This window comes from Protomyctophum bolini, assembly GCF_963924005.1.
Source record: "Protomyctophum bolini genome assembly, chromosome: 18".
NCBI classification, from domain to species: Eukaryota; Metazoa; Chordata; class Actinopteri; order Myctophiformes; family Myctophidae; genus Protomyctophum; species Protomyctophum bolini.
Window position 1 is genome coordinate 21621641 of NC_137879.1, and position 25250 is coordinate 21646890.

At 44.5% G+C, this 25250-nt stretch overlaps 1 protein-coding gene across 2 annotated transcripts in view; it reads right to left on the reverse strand.

Annotated features, from left to right (window-relative positions):
* Positions 1-23675, reverse strand: part of rhbdl1 (rhomboid, veinlet-like 1) — a 57596-nt gene extending 33921 nt beyond the window's left edge. Inside the window, exons 1-3 of one of the 2 annotated variants that reach the window (XM_080788385.1) lie at positions 23540-23675; positions 20616-20695; positions 1253-1411 (exon numbers count right to left, since the gene is read on the reverse strand). In XM_080788385.1, the coding sequence (XP_080644511.1) occupies positions 1253-1411; positions 20616-20695; positions 23540-23609 (309 nt within the window). In that variant the 5' untranslated portion in view covers positions 23610-23675. Of the gene's footprint in view, positions 1-1252; positions 1412-15275; positions 15724-20615; positions 20696-23539 lie in introns of those variants that run through there. The other variant, XM_080788386.1, reaches the window with a different exon arrangement.
* Positions 23676-25250: the final 1575 nt, after the last annotated feature.

A 25250-nucleotide genomic window follows, 5' to 3' on the forward strand; every position in this document is an offset into this window, starting at 1 on the left:
AGCTTACACATCTCTGAGGACCTCGCACACCACAAAAGGGACCTCACACACCACAAAAGGGACCTCACACACCACAAAAGGGACCCCGCACACCACAAAAGGGACCTCGCACACCACAAAAGGGACCCCGCACACCACAAAAGGGACCCCGCACACCACAAAAGGGACCTCGCACACCACAAAAGGGACCTCGCACACCACAAAAGGGACCTCGCACACCACAAAAGGGACCTCGCACACCACAAAAGGGACCTCGCACACCACAAAAGGGACCTCGCAAACCACAAAAGGGACCTCGCACACCACATCTGTACAGCCTCAGCCTACTGCTCCCTTCAGGATGTTCTACGGCAGCAGCATTGAGTGTTGGGACGAGTCCTGCATTACTCTACATCGCAGTATTGATACATTTACTTAAGTAAAAAATACCTGGTAGGCCTGGGCCGTGGCTCAGCGGTCCAGGCACCTTGGCTGGTAATCCAGTCTGGCAGACTGCTGGTTCAACTCCCGATCCCGACGGCCTTTACTGCATGTCACCCCCCCCATCTCTCTCCCCATTTCCATTCCTGTCAGCCTACTTTCTATCCCTCCATAAAAGATATATATAAAATAAAGGCGAAAGCCACAAAAAAACTAAAATACCTGGTAGGGGACGCAACTTGATTCAGTTGAGTGGTGTGGACGGCCCAGCACAGGGTCGGAACTGAGCTTAGCTCTCTCTAAGATATACAGTATATGGCAAGCCAAGTGGTGCGTAGCCAAGGCTAAGCAGATCATGAAAGACACTTATTACTACCCCAGCCACAATCTGTTCATGCTGTTACCATCAGGCAGGCAATACTGCAATATCAAATGCTGAATCGAACAGACAAGGGACAGTTTTCACAGTCAGGACATCAGGCTGCTGAATAGGCACTGTAGATACTCTCGTTTCCCATAAATGTTATGCATATTTGATATATTCTGCTATTTGATATATTTGCACAAGAAACCAAGGAACTCTGTCTTTATTACACACAATTTGATATTTTTTCCTCCTATTTAGCTTGCACTAAAATCATTTCACCCACCCTTTTATACCTGTAAAACCTGTGATGTGTGAATACAGTTGGAGTTGTTTAACAGTAACAATAACAACTTTAACTGTATGTGTGTGTGTGTGTGTGTGTGTGTGTGTGTGTGTGTGTGTATGAGAGATACATGTACATGAGAGGTATGTTATGTATCTCTCTGTTCACTGCTTTCCACTCACCAGCTCAATAAGCTCCTGGTAGCACACCTGTCCGTCTTCATTGCTCTGGACCAGAGCGAACAGCATGTCCAGTTTGGTTGGGTCCAGTTGCAGTTCATGGTGCTCCACCAAGCTGGTGAAGTTCTCCACTGCGATGAAACCGGTGTTGTCTGGGTCCAGCTAGACAGGACAGAACCATAGTGAACAGTCAGTAGCGGTCCACTCGGAGCGTGTCTGGATATGAAAGTCATCTCTGCCAAGAGCAATCCTTATCACAACAATCATTACATCATTCCCCTTCAGGAAACACCATGGCAGGGAGGATTACATTCAGAGTTAGTTAATTACAGATTACTAATTAACCGCATGCTGAAAAGTATTGAGATTAGGTTGCTGGTCGCAGCTACATGCAGGTAATTTGCAATCCGTTACCACTTGTATCCTTCTTCCCAAACCCTCCCAAAACGCATTGTGTCAGGCTGTGATTTTGAGATGAGTAAACCGATGATGTAAAACAGGCTACGGTGATAACTAGAAAAGGTGTGGTGCATATTTCCTCCAGGAAGCAGTGAGCACTCCATATTCTGTCTGGATCATGTGAGGGTTGTGTATGGTGCAAAGGGGTGAAGGGATATACATGTAGACACTAGACACGTTGGGCTCAGGAAAAAATGCTTTGGCGGACACACCACCTGCACACAGGCAACTACAGCCAGAAGAACCACTTCCGTCAAGGCCAACATCAGGAGCCACTCCTTCCTATGAAGTATTCTGGAGGGACAATGGGTAATGCATGCACAAAATATTAACAAAAACAATCATTAACGGATTGGAAACATATTTTGGGCTTGATATGTCCAGCACTGTGCGAGCTTTAGAATCACTCATTCACATACACACGGACAGGGACGAAAACATAATCTCCATGCCCGACCTTCGCAGTCTGCCATGAATGAGTGCTTTCGCATGCGTCAGCATGCAAGAAAAGACGGGGGGGGGGGGGGGGGGGGGTTTAGTAATATTGTCATTTGTCACCATGATGTAGATCAGAGAAACAGATCACATACAACCTCGTTAAAGTGTGCATTAAAAGGTTAAAGTGATGATATGTCGCTGACAGTCATTCTAATGGTACACAGTGACCCATAGTTTGCCTGCAATGAATGAAGAGGCGAAAAATCCCAAGCAATTTTTTATTCGTATGGAGTACAGTAGATGCCTCATTTGACGTGTGTGAGTACCTCTCATGTGATTTTTTTTCCCCAGCTTCCAATCAGTATGATTTTCATTAATCACTTCTCACTCGGTGAGGCACTGCAGCCCTGTGGCTGTGGGTTATTACCGCTGATGCCTTCATGCCACTGCTAGTCCTTGTAATTGATTTAAGCGAGGGAGTGTCATAAAAGTGCCCGAGAACAGTTGTCTGAAATAGTGCCCAGTTAAAAATGTCCCTTAAAGTATAGGGTGTGTGCTGCATGTGTACGTGGTTTTCATGCTGTGTAAGTGGTTTATTTATTTATTTTCTATGTGGGGGGAGGGTACATGCTGCTTGTTTTCAACCTCAAATTCTTCTGATAATGTCCTTCCCAAAGGCAGTTCAAATGCTCTTTTTGAGGGTGCGTTATTTAGTTTTTTTTTGTATTCAATTTTTCCTTTTGCGCAGCCAAATCTGGCACCCGCTTGAGAGAGTGTGCCTAAGGACAATATCGAGCAGTACAAAGAGACCACATGGGAAGAGCTGTCGTCGAGCTTTATACCGTTTCCTGAATGCTAACATAGTCCCTCATTAGGCTTTGGATGGAAAACCAACAGCCGTGTGTCACCCAGAGGGAAGAGTGGGCTTTCAGATGTTGCGTCAGTGTGTAGTCATTGTTTTTCCCTGTCTGTCAACAGTCCATGAGGAAGACTCCATCTTCATGTATCCCATTTGTCGTAAACGTTGTTCTCAACTGTAACAGAGCCTAGCTCCCTTCAATCCTAAAACGTCCTTTGGCCACGTTTCTGCATTTTAAAGTTTCACAATGTGTCAAATATATTTTTCCTACATATTTTACATGTACGGTAGCCTGCTGTATTTCCCCCCTCAAGAGAAAACTACATTCACTGAGGATATACTCTTCAAGGACATGCTGACATACTGCCGTCTGTGAGACTCAAACATGACACTGTTCCATTACAGGGAGGTCTCGCTAAACACTGGGTGATCATGATATACTGTACCTCCTAATGTTTTTTTTATCTGATGGGTATTGTGTTTCTCGCTGCAAACCAAATTTCCAATAAGGCACTGGTTCTCAGGGGACCCCACCAAAATGAGGAACTGTTTAAACACTTAAGCCCTATTGTATTTTTTAGCTATTTAAAAGTAGCCCATCTACAAGCTCACAATGTGCCATGCATGAAAGTTATGGGCTTGTAGATCTATCTACTATTTTTGACAAATTTAGACAAGGTTCCTAGCGAAAACTGTTTTCAGATGGGGTCCACGCTCTTGCACATAAGTAGTCTTGTAATAAGAAAGGACCCCCATAAAGAAAAACACCATAAAGTCTCGAGTCTGAGCCTGAGTTCTAGTTCCAGGACAGAGTTTGTGCACTGCTCTGACAGGGTGAGACATGGGCATTTTCATTTAACACTAAATTATGCCATGCTGTGCCAGTCCTTATAGCAGGTGCTTTAAAGCTTAGAGTTCCGTTGCTCAACTAAGGAATAAGGACAATCAATCACGAAATTCCTTGGCACAAGAGCAGGTCTCTGTGTGTGTGTGTGTGTGTGTGTGTGTGTGTGTGTGTGTGTGTGTGTGTGTGTGTGTGTGTGTGTGTGTGGGGTACACAGTATGTCATTCCCTTTTATAGCATTTACATGCACTCTCTCCCCTGTGCTAATTTCAGCAGCATTTACTGCTGTTACAAGCTGCCCTTTAATTCCATGTGATCAGTTGTTATCTATGTATTAACCTGAGGGAGTATACTGGCAGTAGGGGACTAATGGTTTAGCTTTGATGATGCCTTGATCCACATGAATATGATGTTGGGGCTCATGAAAGGCTTTTACATATCCTGACTGTCACTAATGTATTAAATGAAGGCTTATTATGTTGAAAGCAATGTTAACCAAACACAACTGTCGGGTATAGAGACTAGATTAAACCATTATTCTGAAAACTGTGTACTTGTCTAGACACGTAGTCAAATTGCATTCAGTTGTAATAGCAGGGGAAACAGTTGGCAACATTCAGTTGTAATAGCAGGGGAAACAGTTGGCAACATTCAGTTGTAATAGCAGGGGAAACAGTTGGCAACATTCAGTTGTAATAGCAGGGGAAACAGTTGGCAACATTCAGTTGTAATAGCAGGGGAAACAGTTGGCAACATTCAGTTGTAATAGCAGGGGAAACAGTTGGCAACATTCAGTTGTAATAGCAGGGGAAACAGTTGGCAACATTCAGTTGTAATAGCAGGGGAAACAGTTGGCAACATTCAGTTGTAATAGCAGGGGAAACAGTTGGCAACATTCAGTTGTAATAGCAGGGGAAACAGTTGGCAACATTCAGTTCCAGGTATTTTTTTGTTAAAAAGTTAACGTTGTTTTTTGTCAAGTGGAGGTCATAGTAAATAGACTAGTAAATCCACTAGTTGACCTTGTTTGTACTAGTTGACTAGTACAAAAAAAGAGAAAAAAGGGGAGGGGGGGTTTCCCCCTGATTTTGTAGGCCTCAAGATCAGGTAGATTATAGTTATAGTCACCAATGTACACATTTTTTAAATGTACAAATTGTATTTCCAAAAAAAACAATATAATAGGTAGTTAAACAACTAGTCGACTAGTTAACTGGTAGGCAACTAGTCAACTAGTAAAAATTACTAGAAGTGAATGCCCTACGTGAAGCAGAACATTTATCAGAAACAGAGAAAAAACACATTATCTCCGGACTTATCCGATTAAAACACCACAGGCATTTTGCTGGTCGTTCGGCCGTAATCAAAGTCTGAGGTTAGTGGCGGGGCCTATTTTACAACTAATGCCACAAATCACGAACGGAATGTCCAATCCATCCCAAATTTGAAACACATGTCGTGGGTGATGGCATCAACACGAAGCCAAAAGCAATTACATTTTCATTCATAGGGGGTGCCGCAAATGTGAAAAATGAAACAGTTTGTTGCAAAAACATGATTTTTGGGGGATAAATCCCACTTACAGGGGTGACGTGACATTGTAATTGCCTAGCAAAATTAGTGAGAGGGGCCTATATTAGCGATCGAGGCAACCACACCTTCTAGTTATGAATGTTGTATTAGCATTAAAATCGTGTTTGGTCAATTATTTGGGGGGCAACTTACAATACCCTCACGGCTCACTAGTGGGCCCTGGCCCACAGGTTGGGAATCGCTGCTATGGACCAATGTGGTGCAGCCACACCACAGCCTCACGCCATTACACAGTGGCAGATCAGCAATCTGCTCCATGCTCTGCTCTCACACACACACACACACACACACACACACACACTGTAATCGCCACTAAACGGGGGGCTGCACACGCCCACACGCAGGGTGGGGGGGGGGGGCTTGGTGAGTCAGGGCGAGGCAGCCCCCCACACTGCAAACATCTTCCTGAAATGCATCTAGTGTATTTGAAAATGAAGCCAAGGAACGACGGAAAAGCGGGCTCCGGTCTATTTTTAGCTAATCCCCTTAACGGTGTGCTCCATGGAGTTTTTACTTCTTCCCTGGAGGCTTGCAGAGGGAAGGGTGTGGATATGGTTGCCGTTTGCTTGGGCTTTGTAGGGCACTGGGATAACACAGGGGTAACATTTTAAGAGAAGAGAAGTGGAAAAAGAATATTACACACGCACACACTAAATACAAGGAGACTATAAAGCGAGCAAAGGAAAATTGGAGAGGGTGAACATAAAAGACGCAGATAACCAGGAAATTGGGAGGAAGTGTGAGCTGGAGAGGTGAAAGGGATCAACAGGGAGTGCATGCAAAGCTTGACATGAAAGACAATTGACAATTTAGGCCTTTAGCAGACGCTCTTATCCAGAACGACTTATGAAGTGCATCATCAGAGTAAACGACATGAACCCAAGTCAACAAGTGAAAGGGTAAATGGTCACGTCAATAGAGTGCATTGAAATCAATTAACCTCTTAAACCTTATACTGTACTTTGCTGACTGAGGTCCCCGGGGTCTATATACTTCATCCCATCTAGACCAAATCTCTTTGGCGAAACTAGCTATTAAATCTAAAGATAGCAACTGTCTGAACAACATGCTATCTAAATAACATGCTTAGCATGTGCGGTCAAACAAACAGTATATGTCTGCCTCAATAACATGCATAGTAACCATTAACCAAGTAACCAACATAGGCTACAATTGCATAATATAGCCAGCATCTACAGAAAACAAAAGTGATACAAAGAATAAGGAGTGCAGGGTGAAGTGGAGTCTGAAGAGGTCAGACTGCGCCGGAAAAGAGGGAGTGAGTCTACAGTCCTGGCTGAGAGGCGGAGGTCATTCCACAGATTGAGCGCCAGGAGGGAGAAGAGTCTAGGACGATTGGACTGTTGGCCAGGGTGTCATTAAGAAGGGAGCGACAGACATCCTGTGTGCAGGAACCCAGGGGTGCACTGGGGCCATCATACAATTATGCTGGAGGTAGGGGGGGGGGTACCCTTGATTAACCTGTAGGTCATCAGCAGTACTTTTAATTGGATGCATGCAGCAACTGGAAGCCAAGAAAGGGAGTGACAAAGAGAGAGACAGGCAGAGCAGGGAGAGAGGACTTATCTAGCTAGAAAGGGCAGAAGGGCAGATTAATATTTCTCTGAGAAACACACACTCGGGCACAGAGGGAATATAAATGCACAGGGCACTTTTCCTGCCATTCTGTATGTCATCTAACCATGCCCTGCGCTCTTTTTGCTTCCTTCCCTGCAGTGTCTTTCAGTCTGTCTATCATCAGAGGTCTGTGACACACTCCAGCGCTCTGCATCCACTTTGCCGCCACGGAGGAGACGGATTCCGATTCAGACAGATTTTAATGCGCTGCTGGCACTGTCGGGGGGGAGGCAGGGGGGGAGGGGGTGAATGCAGGCGGGGGGGTGGGGGGCTGACAGGAGGGAGAACACGGAGGTACATCGGGGACGTGCGATTACTGTCATCGCCCATATGTCAGCACATCACTAGGCTATAACAGTATACATGGCAGATAGCGGTTGCACTTATTCACAGACATTAACACAGAAGCTCAGACACGCTGCCACATACAGTTCAAACCACATGTATGCATAGTATCCTCATCCTGTCTTTTCCAGTGTTTTTGGGCCACACACATCTACAGTACATGTACACAATCCCCAATAGTGTTGCATGGTGAAAGACTTCTCAGCTACCTTGTCGTTTTGGTCTCCTGCTGATGGGAACATTACCCACGGGACACTGTCTGTCCACAACTGGGGGGAAGGGGGAGGGTGGCAGAATGGCAGAGGGATGACAGTGGCTGCTGGATTATCAACAAGTGGGATGGGGGACTGCATGTAATTCAGACAGGGCATTAGTCCGACATGCGTCCGCATGTCGGACTAGCGTCTGCTCCCGTGCTTGCGATTATGGTTAGGTTAGGTTAGATGAGGTGGGTTGTCATTTGTCGGACCAATGACTAGTCTGAACAACATACTGCACCCGTGGGATGAGGTAGGGCTGGGGAATTAACTTAAAACATATTAGAAACCGATTTAACAAATCAACACAAAAGAGTTCCAATATTTATTTCGTTTTTTATAATTTTCACAATTTAAATGAAATAAATTGCTCATTAATCCTATTCGAGGCAAAATATTTAAATGATGATTTGAAGCCATAACGCCCATCACTAGGATGATTTGAACACAGAGATGAACACTGGCCCACCGTTGCTGCATGGTCAATGATCAATGAGACAAAATAAAAACAGGATGGAGTAGGAGGTAGGAATGGAGAGAATGAGAAAAGCGTGAAAACCACTGAAAGATAGACGGGGAGACAGACAGAGAGAGAGGGATGATAAACATAGAGAAACAGACGGGGGTAGGGCCGCTTACTGAGCCCATCCAAGGCTGGTGAGGGACGATGAGGTGACAAGTTGCATGCGTTGCCATGGTTACCGGCTGCATGCTTGTCGCTGCTTTTCTTGTGTTTTTTCCACTCTCTCTATTTTCTAGGCAGGAGAGAGGAAGGAGACAAAAGGGAATTTAAAGGACCTGTGTGTGTGTGCGTGCGTGCGCGAGCGTGTATGTGTCAGACCATCAGACGGGCGGTTGGGAGAGTCTGCTAGAATACAGACATATGGGAATAGAAGAGATGTGAGGTACGAGAATGGCGAACAAGGTGGCAACAAGCAGCTGAAAGGAAGCTTTCAGTATGTTATACAGTAGTAGGACTGATGACATGAGACGGAGCTAATGTGTGGAGGAGTGAAGGGGTGGCAGATCACAGTCTAACAGTAGGGACGAATGGAGGGAGAGTGACTGGAGCAGTGTGCTGGAGTATAGGAGGAGAATACGGTAGAGGGGTGGACTGCTGACTACAGGGGGAATGATGGCAGTATTAACCCTCACGACCTCTATTACTGCCGGCGGAGACTAGAGTGCACAGCCACTCCACTCCACTGTACCCAGACCAGACCAGAGTGCACAGCCACTCCACTGTACCCAGACCAGACCAGACCAGACCAGAGTGCACAGCCACTCCACTCCACTGTACCCAGACCAGACCAGACCAGAGTGCACAGCCACTTAACTCCACTGTACCCAGACCAGACCAGACCAGAGTGCACAGCCACTCCGCTCCACTGTACCCTGCAGACCAGACCAGACTAGAGTGCACAGCCACTCCACTCCACTGTACCCAGACCAGACCAGACCAGAGTGCACAGCCACTCCACTCCACTGTACCCAGACCAGACCAGACCAGAGTGCACAGCCACTACACTCCACCGTACCCAGACCAGACCAGACCAGACTATAGAGTGCACAGCCACTCCACTCCACTGTACCCAGACCAGACCAGAGTGCACAGCCACTCCACTCCACTGTACCCAGACCAGACCAGGGCTGGGTGGAGAGTGCACAGCCACTCCACTCCACTGTATTTTTTTAACCAGTAACCGACTTACTGATTCCACATGGGAGGGGCTGGGACGAGACACGCAACTCTGACCTGGGTACATAAAGTACCTCACCGTCACAGATTTAAGTACAGCTTGATTTATATTTGCAGGCTGTAAAGCCTGATTTATATTAGTTGTATGACAGTGTCGTGGACCAAACCTAGTAGATCTATAAGTGAGCTTATAGATTGTATATTTTCGGTCTATGGAGATATCGTATGACGGAGCATGAATTAGATTCAAACGGGCGTGCACGTTGGCGGTTGCACACTGTCCATGTTGCCATTGTTGCTCGGCAAACAATGAGGCCTCACTATATACAGTACAGGGCACAGGCATGATACAAAGAACGCGTCTCAGTGATACAGTACCATGATATTAGTTAAATGTTGATGTGATGCAACATAATGGTATAGGACAAACACCAGTCAAAAGATCAAAGGCTATAGTGTCTCTGTCTGAGAGGCCGAATAGTGTAGTTATAGGTCTTCTGTGTGTGTTGAGTTGAAGCACCATACAGTAGCTGTGTCATATACGTATAACAGTCAACAATGTAGATAACTGGCTAGAGTCTACAGAATTATAACAAAGAGAATAATAACAAATTAAGCGCTATAATTAGTGTGCTGGTTTAATTATAGTGTCTGAGTAGTAGTTATAGGTTGTGTGTGTCGAGTAGAAGCAACGTAGCCAACAATTGTGTGAGCATCAGACGAACCTGGTGCAGCTGTGCATACACAGCAAAATCTGGAGTTTTTAACTGTAATTTAACCAATGTCAACCTGTAATCCCTATTTCAGCCACTATGGGTGAATATTGCCACTATGCCACTATGGGTGAATATTTGCAAACATTTTCTAAAATAATAAAACTAGCTACAAGCTCACAATGCATCACATCAACGCATTGATAGGCTATTTTGGCACAACATCATCATATGATCATACGAGTTGTAACTGCATGTACTCTTTTTTCACTCGACTTCTACTACACCTTCTACAAGTCTCTTTGCCAAAAATAGCCTCATAGCTCATTTTGAGCTACGAGGCTACAGGCTACTAGATCTGCAATTTTTGGTGAACGTTCCCCCCCCCGAGAACAGGGATTGCTGTGGTTCAAGTGATTGACTGCTCAGCTGTGCAGTCGGTGCAACGGCCGTGACTGGGCTTGGTATTATGTGCCATGAACTGGAGATTGCCCTGTGAATGATGCCTCCCACCCTAAGGTCCCACTGCTGTTCACACACAACTGGGTCACTCTCTTCATAATTATTACAATGCATTCTCTGCTCTACTGTTACAAACATCCCCACACTCGCAGACTGTTTCCATCACTGCCAGACAGCAGACATCATTTACTGTCTTTGCGGTACTGTTGGAGATTATTTTTGTGCATGGTTCCCTTTGTGTTACTTTTCCAAGAAACAAAGTAAGGGAAGGGGGGGGGGGGGGGGGGGGTTCCGTCTTAATACAAGTAGGACACCTTATGACATTTCCTCCTAACAATTATGCGGTCCGTAGTGTATAAACAAACAGGCGGGAAGCGTTCCCCACATACAGATCAATGCGGATCAGTATCAATCAGTGATGAAAGAGGAAGGCGCAGAGGAGTCTCATCCTGTGCTTGACAACGTGGGTCTTTATAGGTCAGATAACAGAATGACATAGGGGTGAGATATGCACCGACTAATGACCTCACTGATGGTGCTTACATGACTGTAGAAAGGCAATGACACAAATATGTGAGTGCATGTGTGTATGCGCATGTGCATGCTGTCATCATGAGTGTGCATGTGTGCTTGCATGGGCCAGAAATAGCCTGAGCTCAGCATTGCTACTTCTTGCAGACAAAGACTAATACTAGCAGTAGCCAGCCACTGTGCTCTCTCTCTCTCTATGCAGGGAGAGAGCATGATAGAGAGAGCATGCTCTCTCTATCATGCTCTCTCTCCCTGCAGCATTTTCATATGTTCCCACCTGAGAGTATAAAAACAACATTTTCTTCCCCCGTTATATATATGCTTGCAAGGCCAGTGTTAAATGAACCCCCCCGTTCATGTGAGCAAGAGGTTTTTTGAGTGGTGCAACCACTCCTATAGACAGCTATGTGTGACTGGCTGTGTCCCTGTGTCTGTCCCTGTGTCCCTGGCTGTGTCCGAGCAAGAAAATAGCGTTATAGCGTTTGTTCACCAACTTCACCACCACCAAGTGTCACACAGCCTAACAGGCTAACACAGACACAGACACACACAGGCCAGGGAGGAGGGCTTGTGTACAGTACAGTACAGTACAGTACAGTACAGTACAGTACAGTACAGTACAGTACAGTACAGTACAGCACCACTCACTTCAGACGCGTCTGATTTTTGTAATGGGGAGACTGTATTGACCACAATACTCAAAATGCATCAATGTGTGTGTATAAACATTTTAGGCACAACAAGAGGTAAAAAGAAGAATACAAAAGCGACAGCTACAAAACAGCATTGCTTCGTTGGGATTAAAAGAAGTCAAGCTGCTGTTCACTGCTGGCTTCCAAACAGCCACAGCTGCCTTAACACTTGAACCCTACACTGCATACTTTGCTGACTAGAGTTCCCCAGCGGTCTCTACTAGACCCAGTCCTTTTGTTCCCTCTACAGTACACCAATTATCTTTGCAGAAAAGAGTCAATCTACAAATTAAATAAATGCATTGTGAGCTATAGTTTATCAGCTATTTTCGCCAAATGTCCCGCAGAACAGGCCGGGATGCTCTGTCCAGTCCCGAAAAATGACTAATGCTACTCCTCCTTCAACACTTGCCCTTGAGCAAAGTACTTAACCCTATATGGTTGACCAGAGTCCCTCATGGCTCTATATTCCATACTAGAGACTTTCTGTTTTCAATCTACATTAAATATCTTTGCAGAAAATAGCCAATCTACAAGCTCACAACGCATTGTGAGCTTGTAGAATGCGGATGCTGGGGTTTAAGTGGTTAACTTTCATTTGCTTCAGTGGAGCTCTACTTGCACAGTAGTAAAAGGCAAAGCCAGTGGATGCACTGGGGCCTAGGCAGTCGTGACAGTACAACACTATGTCAAATCTGTTAGCTCTTTAAATGAACCGCTGTCATTCTGGTTATATTAGGGAACCTAAACAGAGGGATCTAACCAGGGTTATTATAATTAACTAAAACTAAAAAAATAACTAAAACTAGAATAACTAAACATTTTAGTTAACTGAAAGAAAAACTGAAACAGTATTGCCTGTTTATAAAACGAAGTGAAACTAACTTAAAAACAGGGAAAATGTCCTGAGTTTTCATCTTCATCTCCAATATTCTAGTCAAAATATAGTCTAAGAACAAAAAAACACTGCAAGGATGCAACTGGGACGTATCCTCAGTGATGTATCCCAAGGTCATCCGGGTTTCAGGTCTTCCAACAACATACCCATCACTCGGGTGACCCAGCCAGGGTGATCAAGTCCCGACTTACGTCCCAGTAGCTACCCTCGATCAGTCCCATTAGGGAAAAACCAGGGACACACAATCCGCTGCTCCAGAACTACTCTGCCGGTACTGTGCGAGCCATCCGATGGGTACCGGGCGGGCCATCCGGCGTGTGGAGGGACTAGGCACTGTGGGTTGACTCCTGGCCAGGGCACCTCCTACATCTCACCAGGTTCTCTCCTGCTCTCACCAGGTGCACCCAGGACCTGTGCGTCGCACCAGATTCCCGGCACCAGACACTTCATTCGGGAGTGGTGGATTCTGCAGGCTCCACTTGCGGCTTGAATGGCCCCCCCTAAAGGCCTCACGTGGTTTTTTTGGGCGTCCTCCTCACGGGGGACACAGGCTGGGCCGCTAACCCAAACTGCTTACCCGGGTGCCGTCTACATTCCCTCTGCCAACCATCTCTCGGGTGGTCACCAGACTATTCCTGGTTGTCACAGTCTATTCCTATGAGTCACTATAAATAGAAGGAAAAAAAAACGAAATATAAATGATGTACAAGCTCACACCGAGCTTGTACATAATTTATTTCTATTTTCACTATCTTTCAGAACTTTTTGAATCTGGCCATTACAATCTCCCCGTCTCTCCACCTCTTTAATAAACAGGAAATAAATGTTCAGGGAGGTTGCAATTGTTCAGCCAATTAGGAGAAAGTAGTATCAGCTTAAAATATTTACTGTTCCAGTTATTTAAAACATATAGATAGATAGATGTTTTTCTTTGTCATTGCTTATATTGTCAGTGCAAACTGTGATCTTTTGAAACATTATTGGCACACGCTGTGCAATCTTAACAATCAATAAGACAAGCAGCCATTTACAGCGAGGATATATTGTCTATATCTGCAGCCTGGAGTCTTGCTATGTAGGGAAGAAGATATTGATGTGAATACATCAGCCCCTTTTATAACACATAAAACATTTATTTTCGGAAAAGCAACATCTCGCCGAATCATTGCTGATGCAAAGAAACTAAATCTAGTTGCTATCACCTGAGCACCTTCAATGAAGTGCTTATAAATGATTCACCAAGCCTGACTGCTGGCCAGGACGGCTTGAAAAACCACCACCGTGACCATAGTGCACCATCTCGCCCCATTGATATTCACTCTATAGCCTACATCGGGCTTCCTGCACTTCATACATACACACAAACAAAAAATAATGCATGCGTGCACAGATTCAGGCTCATCCACACACACATACACATGTCTGCCCTCGGCTCTTAAGTCTGTTGATCAATGTTTTGCTGATAGGCCACTCGTGACCTCCACCAGGCCCTACAGCAGGTAATCAATTCCTCCCTCTTGGTCGGAATGATTGCACAATCTATCTGCCAATCTGCCTAAACCCCTATGGACCAGTGTATCATCAAGACCACAGATAGATTACCCGTAGATGGCCAAGAAATGAACATGGGATATGAAATAGGGCTGACTGGATTTGCTCCAAGACAGGTATATAGTATACACATTTGGGCAAGCAATCCTGTCCGCAGGGAACAATATCTGAAGAGGTTCCTTCTCACTTTGCATAAACAGGCAGCTGCTGCCTTCTAACATAGCTTTTGGTCTGCTGCTTTTGGAGATTGGCAGCCTAAAAAGGTAAATTTAGAATTCTGATTCTCTACGGTTTTACCACAAAATTATCTACATGGCCAGAAGTCTCTTTGATACCAGAAGTGAAAAAGAAACCTTTTTCATTGATCATCTAAGCAATAAATGGCATTCAATGGCACACATGAAAATGAGGACACGAAGAAGTTCAAAGCCTCTTAACAGCCTCCTTTCTTGAGCTGTGGAGGGTTTGCCAAAATCTGCCTTGAAACCAGGAAATACTGCAACCGTCTGTGCTTCAAAGATGGCAAGCAGAGTGAAAACAACTCTAATGCCAAAACATGGAACCGTCTCACGCCATGTCTCCATTGGATGCAAATATGTGTATATCCAATATCTCTCTCTGACTCTGTCTGTCTCTCTCCCCCTCTCTTAGACAGACAGACACAACACTCTCTCTCACTCACACACACACACACACACACACACACACACACACACACACACACACACACACAGTGACCTATACTACAATCCAGCAGAGCATGAGGATCCCACATCATTTACGTTATCACCATGCTCTTGCTGTACAAAGATAAAGAATCTATCCATCCAATCCATGACAGGACACAGTCCAAAGCCTGACGTCCACAGGGGCCAGCATGGTCCATCGTGTTGTCTTATGATCTCAATCAGCCAACACAAACATACCCCCCCCCCACCCTTCCCGCTCTAACCACCACTAGCATCCCTTAGTCAATGCAGCCCCCAGACTCAATCCCATCACAGACGAGAAGAGGGAGGCAAGGGACCGTAACCATAGAAACCTTACCTGCTCTTGTATGAGCTGAAACAAGGAGCTTCTATCCATATACTGGCCAGGGAGCCGCCGAGGACAAGGGCATAGGGAGGAGCGAAAGAGGGGTGACGGTGTCGGCGAGGATGGATCAGGGGTTGGGGGAGGACTCGGGTGAGGCTTGAATGGGTGCCGAGATCGTAGCGTCAGGCTCCTCCGTATCGGCTACGTTCCTCCCCTTCTGCCTTGATGGATGGAGAGAGCCCAGTGAGCCCGACTCCAAGTGGGGCCCCCCCCGTATCTCCTTTGCTAGCTGTATGTCGTGGGAGTGATCGGCCCTGGGGAGTCTAAGGCTGTGCGTATATGTATGTGAGCGTGTGGGAGTGTGTGCTGCGCTCTGTGCCAGTGTAGCAGCGTGGCGCGGAGGTAAGCCCAGGCTTCAGCAGACGATAGGCGGGCAGGCAGGCAAAGCAAGCAGCTCTCATTCACTCACTCACTCTCCTCCTCCTCGCTCTCCTCTGCCCTACAGCACTGACTGCTACCTCTCTCTCTCACACACACACTCTCTCTCTCTCTCTCTCTCACACACACACACACACACACACAGCCTGCATACCAATGAGGCAGGGGAGGGAGGTGTCTGTTTTCCGCCAATGGGAGCCGGGGAAGGAGTGGCCGCTGGCTGCCGTTCCTCTTCCCACTGCAAAGCAAGGCTGCTCAGGGAGGGAACAGGGGATGGGCTCCACTGCGGCTCTGTGCATTACTACTGGCACAGAATCTCACGCACACGTCTACTCTGTTACACACATGCACAGACACAAACACATTCACCAGCGACTGCATGAATTGTAAACATCATAAAGGAGTCTGTGTGTGCTTGCATTATTGTGTGTGTGTGTGTGTGTGTGTGTGCGCGTGCGTGTGTGTGTGTGTGTGTGCGTGCGCATGTAAAATGATAGTCTATGTAACTTAAAAGTGAACAGGAATATTTACATTATTAATAGTACTACTGACACCACCAGCTAACCACACACTGTTCATAAGCGGTTCATATTACCATTCTAATTATATAGACAAGTACATTAGCATACTAGCTGCCACACAATCAGTCCCCCCTCCCACACACACACACACACACACACACACACACACACACACACACACACACACACACACACACACACACACACACACACACACACACACACACACACACACACACACACACACACACACACACACACACACACACACACACACACACACACACACACACACACACACACACACACACACACACACACACACACACACACACACAAATGTACTATTTGGATGACTCGCCCATCTCCATAGCGCTCAAATGATACCACTGCAATAACACGTTGGCACAGTTCCTCTGTGTACAATAGATCATTATAAGTAAGTAAGGAACATAAGGGAACATAAGCCCCTTTCTGTTAATATCATGCATAAAGAAGAGAGGGGGGACTCTGTCCAGGGTCAGAACATGCAACTTATGAATGGGAACGCATTAGTCTGGCACGTGGGCAGTGATATCGTATGTTCTCTATTTCTACGACATAGTCACAAATCCGCAGTGACCACCCCCCCTCCCTCCCTCCTTCTCCTCTTGAGGAAAGCGTTAAAAGAAGAGGGTGGGGAAGGATTAATCTCGAGTCATAAATAGTGAAATGGCCTTAAATGGCCCGCTGCAGCTGGAAGCAGAGACAGAGCTGGCTCAGCTGTGACCTGGCGATGATGCTCAGACATGAGAGCTGGTGGGCTTGTTGAGGGCAGGGGTGCCCTCTGTCCACTTGGCTTTGTTTCCCTCGGGGGATGTGCACGTGCCGCCCGCCAACAGCACTCATCTCCCTCCGGCCGTTTCCATTCAGCCTTGGGGCTGGATGACAACCACAGCCTGCTGTCTGCGTGGGGAAGCCTTTATTGCCCCACACGTTTCATCACTGAGCTCCCTGCGACGGCGTTGACAATAATGTCTACACGCTACTTGTTATGGTCGATGTGCCTGTTGCTTTAGGTTCTAAATGAGCCGGGGGGCTGGCGGTGCAACGGAACGCTATCATGACCATGAACAGTTGCCTTCCTGTCAGTCAAAGATAAGGTTGGGGAGAAGATGACAGTCTCCACGCTGCCTCCATTGCAAGTAACATGAAATGGTGCAAGGCAACTTGTGAAACAAATGTCACCACCCAATCATCATCATCATCAAAGATATGGTGTGTGTGATTGTGTGTGTATGGTTAGGGAAGGGAGAAGGATGAGGGGACCCCAGAAAGAGAGCTCACACGTGCTGACGTGCACTATAAGCACTGGGCTGAGAAGGCGTCACCTAACTGGATGCAATCTTTCATTAGACCGCCTCTTAATAATGCTTCAAAGTGTACAGAGGAAAACATTTTACTTTCTTGTGCATTCTTTGTTTGCTCGAGCCATTCATTCATTCATTGCAGCCATCTTTGGGTGGAAACTGACTACATCTACTGTAAGCCAGTGGAATCAGTGCAGGGTCACCACTGGAGCATTTTCAATAAAGTGAAAGACAAAACAAAGCACAGACAGGAAAATACCTGATAAGGGAGAGGTGAAAGAGCTGTTGACCTGGCAACCTCAGAAAACTCACTCAGAAGTTGCATCATTCTTGCATATTTAATTTGCTGCGTTTGCCTTCACACTGGCTGTGTAAACCACACCAAGAAAAGACAGCAGGGAACGTTATCAATGTGTTCAATTCATAAACTATACAGTAAAATATATGGTGTTGAAAATATATACTTTGAGTAAGAGTTAGTTTAGGACATAAAGTGATGGTTACGGACGTGTGCGCGCGCGCGCGTGTGTGTGTGTGTGTGTGTGCGCATTAATGTGTATTAATACTTTTGTCCATATTCTGACGATTCTGCAATGCAGGCTTAGGCAAGTCAGATTGAACTTTAATACCTTATATTTAATATTGTGAGCTTGTAGATCTGTTCAAGCTGTTACTTTGGGCTTGTTTATCTGTAAAGACAATCGGACCGATTAATTAATCAGAATCAGACCATTGCCGATTACTCCAAAAACAACTAGAATCGGCCGATACCAATGTGTTTTCCGGTTAATCTCCCATCATTAATTCGAATGAGCCTTCACATCTGCCAAACGAACCGCACTGTCCGACAATACGCAGCAGGATTCATTTTAACCACAGTATAACATGTGCATATTCAGGGTTTTCTGTCTGGGGAAGCTTTCAAAAAGGGTCAACAAGTTGACAATTACATTGAATAAATTAAAATGTTAAGTCAAAATGTTAAGTAAAAATACTACATTTAAGTTGTTGGAACTAATATATGCATCAGTAGGTCTAATAAATGGTAATAAGAATGCACAGGTTGGGTTTTTTTTTAATCTGTGACTGTGCCTAGCTCATAGTTACTGTATGCAGTATCATGTCATATCGGTGTCGGTCAATCGATCATGCAATCAACCTGTAAACGGATATCAGGCAAAATGGCAATACTGGGCATCCCTAGTTCCCATACTAAAATTATCATTTTGCTATTCATCATATGAAGACGTATAAGGCTTAACTGGTTAACAGGAACACGCTCCCCCCACACACACACACACACACACGCCACCACCACCACCGCTTGAACATCATTATCTCCATCAGACCTCTGCTGATTAACATCATACAGATGACCAGCCGACTAGAGAAATGCCTCTGGTGTTGGAGTGCTGACTTTGCTCTCCTCTGATTGAACAGTCTATGGTGGGGTGCAGATGGGGGGTGCAGAAGGCGAGATTAACTGGAACCACTAGGCAGCCTGCTCGTCTATAACAAGGCCTGAAAGCAGCAAGACAAAACGCCGGGACAGTCCCTTCTGTAGAGACAGGAGCGAGAATAACGAGCCCTTTCATAGAGACAGGAACGCACATTATTTAGACCACCAGTCTACACTCTTGTTCTCCAGCTTAATGACCACCAGGTCCATAAGGCAGGTTCTTATTTATTTGTGTGTGTGTGTGTGTGTGTGTGTGTGTGTGTGTGTGTGTGTGTGTGTGTGTGTGTGTGTGTGTGTGTGTGTGTGTGTGTGTGTGTGGATAGGAGTGTGTCAGTCCATGACATGAGTGTTTATGGCTAGCCTAATGTGTTTTACTGCAGGTCTTAACTTAGTGTATTGTTCCTTCAAGCAATTATTTATTCATTACACAATGTCTGTAGCCTACTATCTTTACCCAGCATGTTATTAATATTTCTCTATGTGTTTGTAAGGTGTAGGGATTTGCCTCAGAGCATAGCAACGTCCTTCAACATTACTGTTGTTTGGCATGCACGCATATGCAAGACGTTCTTGAGTGTATGATATGTGTTGGCATGTGTGCATTTGCATGTGGCGGCTCCTTGTTCATTATATTAGTCTAATATTCTGGCCTAAGACTCGGCCCTTCCTGCTTCCTGGGCTGTCACTATGAAGAGCAGAAGGGTACAGGGCAGGCTATGCAAGAGAAACCAACTAAATTAATATTACCTCATGCAACATTGATGCTTTTCAAAAAGACCAAGGTCTAGCAGGAAAGAGAGGGATAAGAGATGGTGAGGGTGAATGCTAACAAGAGAGGGAATATAATCACTGCCTCAAGGCCTGACCGCCTGTTGCTGAATTCAACAAATTATAGTACTAAAGGTTATTCTTGCTGTGTAATAGAATCACAAACACTCTGCAAGCCCATTTATTGTTATTGCCACCTAATGCTGTCTCTTTTTGTAGAATAGTAAGTACTAGTGGGCAGACAATTCCCTTTTGTATTTATTTATTTTAGTCAAGACACAGGAGGTAAGCACTGGCAGGATCTGATCCTGCCAGCTAGTAGTGTATGTGTCTTGCGGAGGCAGAGGTCGTTATCACTACAGTCTCCCTCAGATGACTTGCATTTTTACATTTTGAGGTGAAGTAAGGGACGTTTTGGGGATGGCGATGATGCCTCCGCCTAAGTGAATTATGGTAGATAGGTGTTTGACCATCTAGCTTGTGAAAGTCAACGGTGGTGAGAGGTGTATACAATGGAGGGGGATCACCCATATGATGAAAATCACTGCGGAATGAATCAGGTCACTGACTGACACAGTTTTGGTCCAAACTGCTCCATTTTTACGAGATCTCCAGGGGAGACAAATGGAGGGAGGGAAGAAAAAGAAGAATGGGTATAAGGGGGACAGAGTAAAGAGGGGTAGAGAACTTAGGGGGACAGAGTAAAGAGGGGTAGAGAACTTAGAAGTGGAGGGGGAGGTCAAATTAACAAAGATCGGGAAATGAGTGTCTGGGGGTTAAGAACATAGACAGACGCACAGAACATTGATGTACTTACTAAGTTGAAGTCCTTGTGCTCTGCTGCCCCATCCTGCAATACTTCAACAAGACTCGTGTCTTGGTGGTCACTTAGGATCGCTGCAATATTGAGAGCACATAGAGAGGACAGTTTGTCGGTCAAACAAAACAGCATTTTTGTCATACAGTAGATTCATGTTGCTTTATGAATACTTACCAGACATACCTATTGTATTTGTCTTCACACTGAGAGGCAAATCACTGAATAGATTACAGTACATTTTATTTGAGGGGAGGGGAGACCTCTAGTGTCTAGACCTACAACTGCCAGTGTGAATGCAGAAGCCTCTGTTCTAGAATCTAGATGGACCCAAAGATCAAGGCAAGTACAGTACACCAGATTTCAACAAGGCAATTCAAAGTGCCTTATACAAAACAATAAGATCATTAATATAGTGCAAAGTAATTATTAGAGTTAAGAGAACAGAAATTAAGAATAATCTAAAATAAAACTGATAAAATACTTGACTAAAGCTACGTTGTGCAGTGCACCGTAAATTTATCAAAACTTTAAATAAAAGGAAGGGTCTTTGATTTAAAATGACACAGTTTTATGAGAGTTTGTTCAGATGTGTGCATAAAAACTGAATCTCCAAGTTTAGCTTTGACTCCGAGGACAAAACGTAGACGTCACGTAACCCAGACGATCTGAAAGGTCTGGATTAGACTGGATAGTTCATACTATAACAGGAGATTAGACATGTATTTTGGCCGTAAACCATTCAGTGCTTTGTAAATGGTACATTTATATATCGCTTTTATCCAAGGCGCTTTATATAGAAACATTCACCCATTCACACACCAATGGCAGAGGAAACCATGCAAGGCCTGCACGTCGGGAGCAATTAGGGGTTCAGCGTCTTGCTCAAGGACACTTCGACACTCTGGGGGAGTCCAGGATAGAACTAGGATTCACAACTAATTTAAATAGAATATGTGGATCAACATTTTTGGTGTTTTTACATCTTCATTTACTGGTGCAAAACATTAATGATGTTTTCACAATATACAATATAATATACAATAAGGGAGGGGACAATTACGATGTCAAAGATCAAGGATTATTATAGTACTTGAATCCTGCTGCCCTCTATTGGAAAAACAGAGAAGCAAGGCAAGGCTGTGAGTAAAATCCCAACACATACAAGTTTAATTACTTAAACTAAAGCAGGGGTCTTCAACAGGGGGTCCGGGACGCCTAGGGGGTCCTCAGAGATACTGCAGGAGGAGCTGCCAAATCTTTGTGTGATAAGGGACATTAAAGTATTATTATTATTATTATTATTATTATTATATTATTATTTTAGCTCCATATAAGGTAACGTGATGAGGTTATGGACTCACGAGTTACGACACGTTACTATCATGGTTAATAATGGACAGATCTACAAGCTATACAGCGTATCAGCAGCAGCATGTCGCGACGCACCGCAGATAAGCTTATTTTGGCATGCTATGGATGTTAATAATAATAAAGTTACACTCACATGTATAATGAGAAAGAAGTTTATTTATAGGCCTACAGTTCAATCTTACGACCAAATGCTACTAAAACTTGTCGAGGGGATATTATAAAACCCATTTCTTTTGAACAATTGCTCACTCACGACTCACCTAACTTTGCAGAGGTAAAAATATATCCCATATTGTTTTTATCAGAGCTTATGAGGGGAAATCTCTCTGTCTTTTTAATTAATATCATATCACTGTCGTATGTCGGAAGGCCTGGGGAAATGGATGTTCTTGACACAAGACACAGGTAGGCCAATATTTGTCAGATGGCAAGTATAAGTATAGGCTACAGATGCATTCATGTCGATCTGGCAAAATAAATAGCCTATTAAATGAATAACGGGACATTTGGAGTTGCAGAGGAATGCATTTGTGGCATTCATGATGTGATCAATATACAGTAGCCTATTAAATGAATACCACAACAAAATGGGGGCGCATCTGTTCCCAATGAGGTAGCCTGCTCATATCTCACCATATCACGCATTCAACAAGCTTTTAAAGATGTTTTGGCCAATCTGTCCAATCTACTCAGTTCAAAGGGCCACTTTCCTGATTTATTTTTATATATATAAAACACTTTTTTGTTGTTTTTCTTCTTTGTAATTATTTGTTTGGTCCAAAATATTGTGTTGGTTGTCATGATTTGTCACAACTTGAGTTGGCTTTGTAAATAAATACTAATAAAATAAATACTTTTTGAAATGTCTATGGGAAAAATGCATTGGGAATTATTTTTTGGGCCTGGTGTAGTCATGAAAGGGGGCGGGACTGCGACGCTCTATAGACCACCTACAATAGCCATGATCACAGCCATCAATTTCTACAGTGGCTTGATTGACAGCCTACAGTTCCCTTTCTACTATATTAATTTAAGAGACTGTCATAAGAGAGATAGTTTGACAGCTGCCTTAGTGGAAATAGTTACCTGCCAAAATGACTGAGATGAGGGGAGGAGCAGTACAGTGGGCGTGGGGTAATCAGAGCAAGTGAGGGGCAAGACATCCACAAAGAGAGCCTTATTGCCATTGGTGCACGGAGGCAACCTGTTGGGGCTTCTCTTAGCAGCTGCCTCCAGACAGACACGGGATGTGTTTTATTGAGTGTGATAGTGACAGACACCTGCTAACACATACAAGTGTTGTTACAACTGTCAAAACAGACAGACCACAGTTGGCAGAGGTGCCCACTATATTCAAACTTCACTTTTCAAATCACTAAGAGAAAAGCAAAAATGTATGGTCCACTCAAATACATGGTCACCTACCTTGTATGTGCAGTTCAATGCCAAGATTAACATGTGCGTGCATGGTGTGCGCACGTGCGCATGCAGTGCATGCACGCACAAACGCACACACAAAAATTAAATACTGTTGTAACAGACTTACTTACTTACGCCTGACACCCCTACTGGGGTATGGGCCGTCGGCAAGGGTCCTCCAGAGTTCTCGGTCACTGGCATTCGTCTCTATCTGCGACCAGGTGCATCCCAGCCTCTTGGTGTCTGCCTGCAGATCCCGCCGCCAGCTGTTGTAACAGACGACTAGTCTAAAAGCTTAAGGAAAGACACAGTAGAGAGACACATTTCCAGGTACAAAAACATTGTGATTAATGATGAAGTTACAAAATGAGGCTTCAAGAGAACATAATAATGAACAGATTATCACAGGTGAATAAATAAGTGAGTGAGTGATTAATACTCAGCTGACATCAGGCCATATCACTTTCTCTTGGAACAAACAATACAATATCTACAATCTTGTTCAAAACAATGAAAATAATTATATTTGTATAACCATGACGGGCCGCAGATACATTAAGCAGGGGCTGCGGGCTGGGTAGTACTGCTGCAGTTATTTGTTATTTTTGTTGTTGCTGTGCATCTTTGTTTCTCTCCCCCATCTCCTCTCCTCTCCTCTCCTCTTACTCTCTCTCTCAATACAACTGGAAAAGGCAGTTGAATTTATAAATAGGCCTAGTTGAATTTAGTACAAATATATTATTCAGACTACATAATTAGATTGGAGTTGTGAGTTCTGAATGTTTTCTGTTTAAAATTGTGATCCTTGATCCTTTCATCAAATCAAATCACTGTGCACTGTGACATCTACAGTATTCAATTTCCAGAGGTCCTCCAAAACATACACTTTGTCATGGTAATAACTACATTCATTAGCATGACAGATTGTACTGAGTGTAATGACTACAACTTAACGTCACTTTCTACATTGAATTTGCTAAATGTATGGCCTGAGGCATATTATCGTGTATGGAGACCAATTAAATTAACAGATTTGACATGAACATTCTGAATTGAGCTCAGATGAAAAGAAATGCAGTCAAATACATTAAATAAATACACAAGACAATGAGTGGCTCTTATTTCAAAGATGTTCTCTGTCCTACCATTCAGTTGCCTCTTGATTATCTAAATTATCCAATTTAATTTGCATGTATCCGATAGTCAAAGACAGTTAACTATTCTCACAGTCTGCCAATCAGGAGGACACATATAGTAAACACAACACACAGAATACAATGTGATTATATGCTGTTATATAGCTATACCCCCTAATGATGCACTGTGCCAGGCCAGCACGGAACACACTCAACACAGAACAGAACAGCTGTGTTCAGCAGGTCAAGCGACCGCTTGGGAATCAGAAGGTTCCCGGCTCGAAGCCTGGCTCCCCCAAGGTTGTAGGTGTCCTTGAGCAAGATAGTTAATCCCCAACTGCTCCTGGTGAGCAGGTTGGTGCCTTGCCTCCAATGTCGGTGTAAATGAATGGGTGAATGCAGTGCACATTTTCTGCGCTAGACTCACACAACGCGAGACTCTTTCTAGAACTCTGGATAAAGGCGCCTTAAATACACCATTTATCATTTAGAACACACAGAAGCCTTGGAGAGTAGAATGGTGGACAATGTTACCCAGAATGCTTTGAGCCAGAGGTTTACAGTGCTAAAATTACAAGTTGGCATAAGATAAACTTAGATGGTGCAACTATGACTTATGCCACTATATCCTCTGTGAATACATGGAGATTCTAATTCTCCATAACCGTGCTGACTTATACGGTTTTAACCACTTAAACCGGGTCCC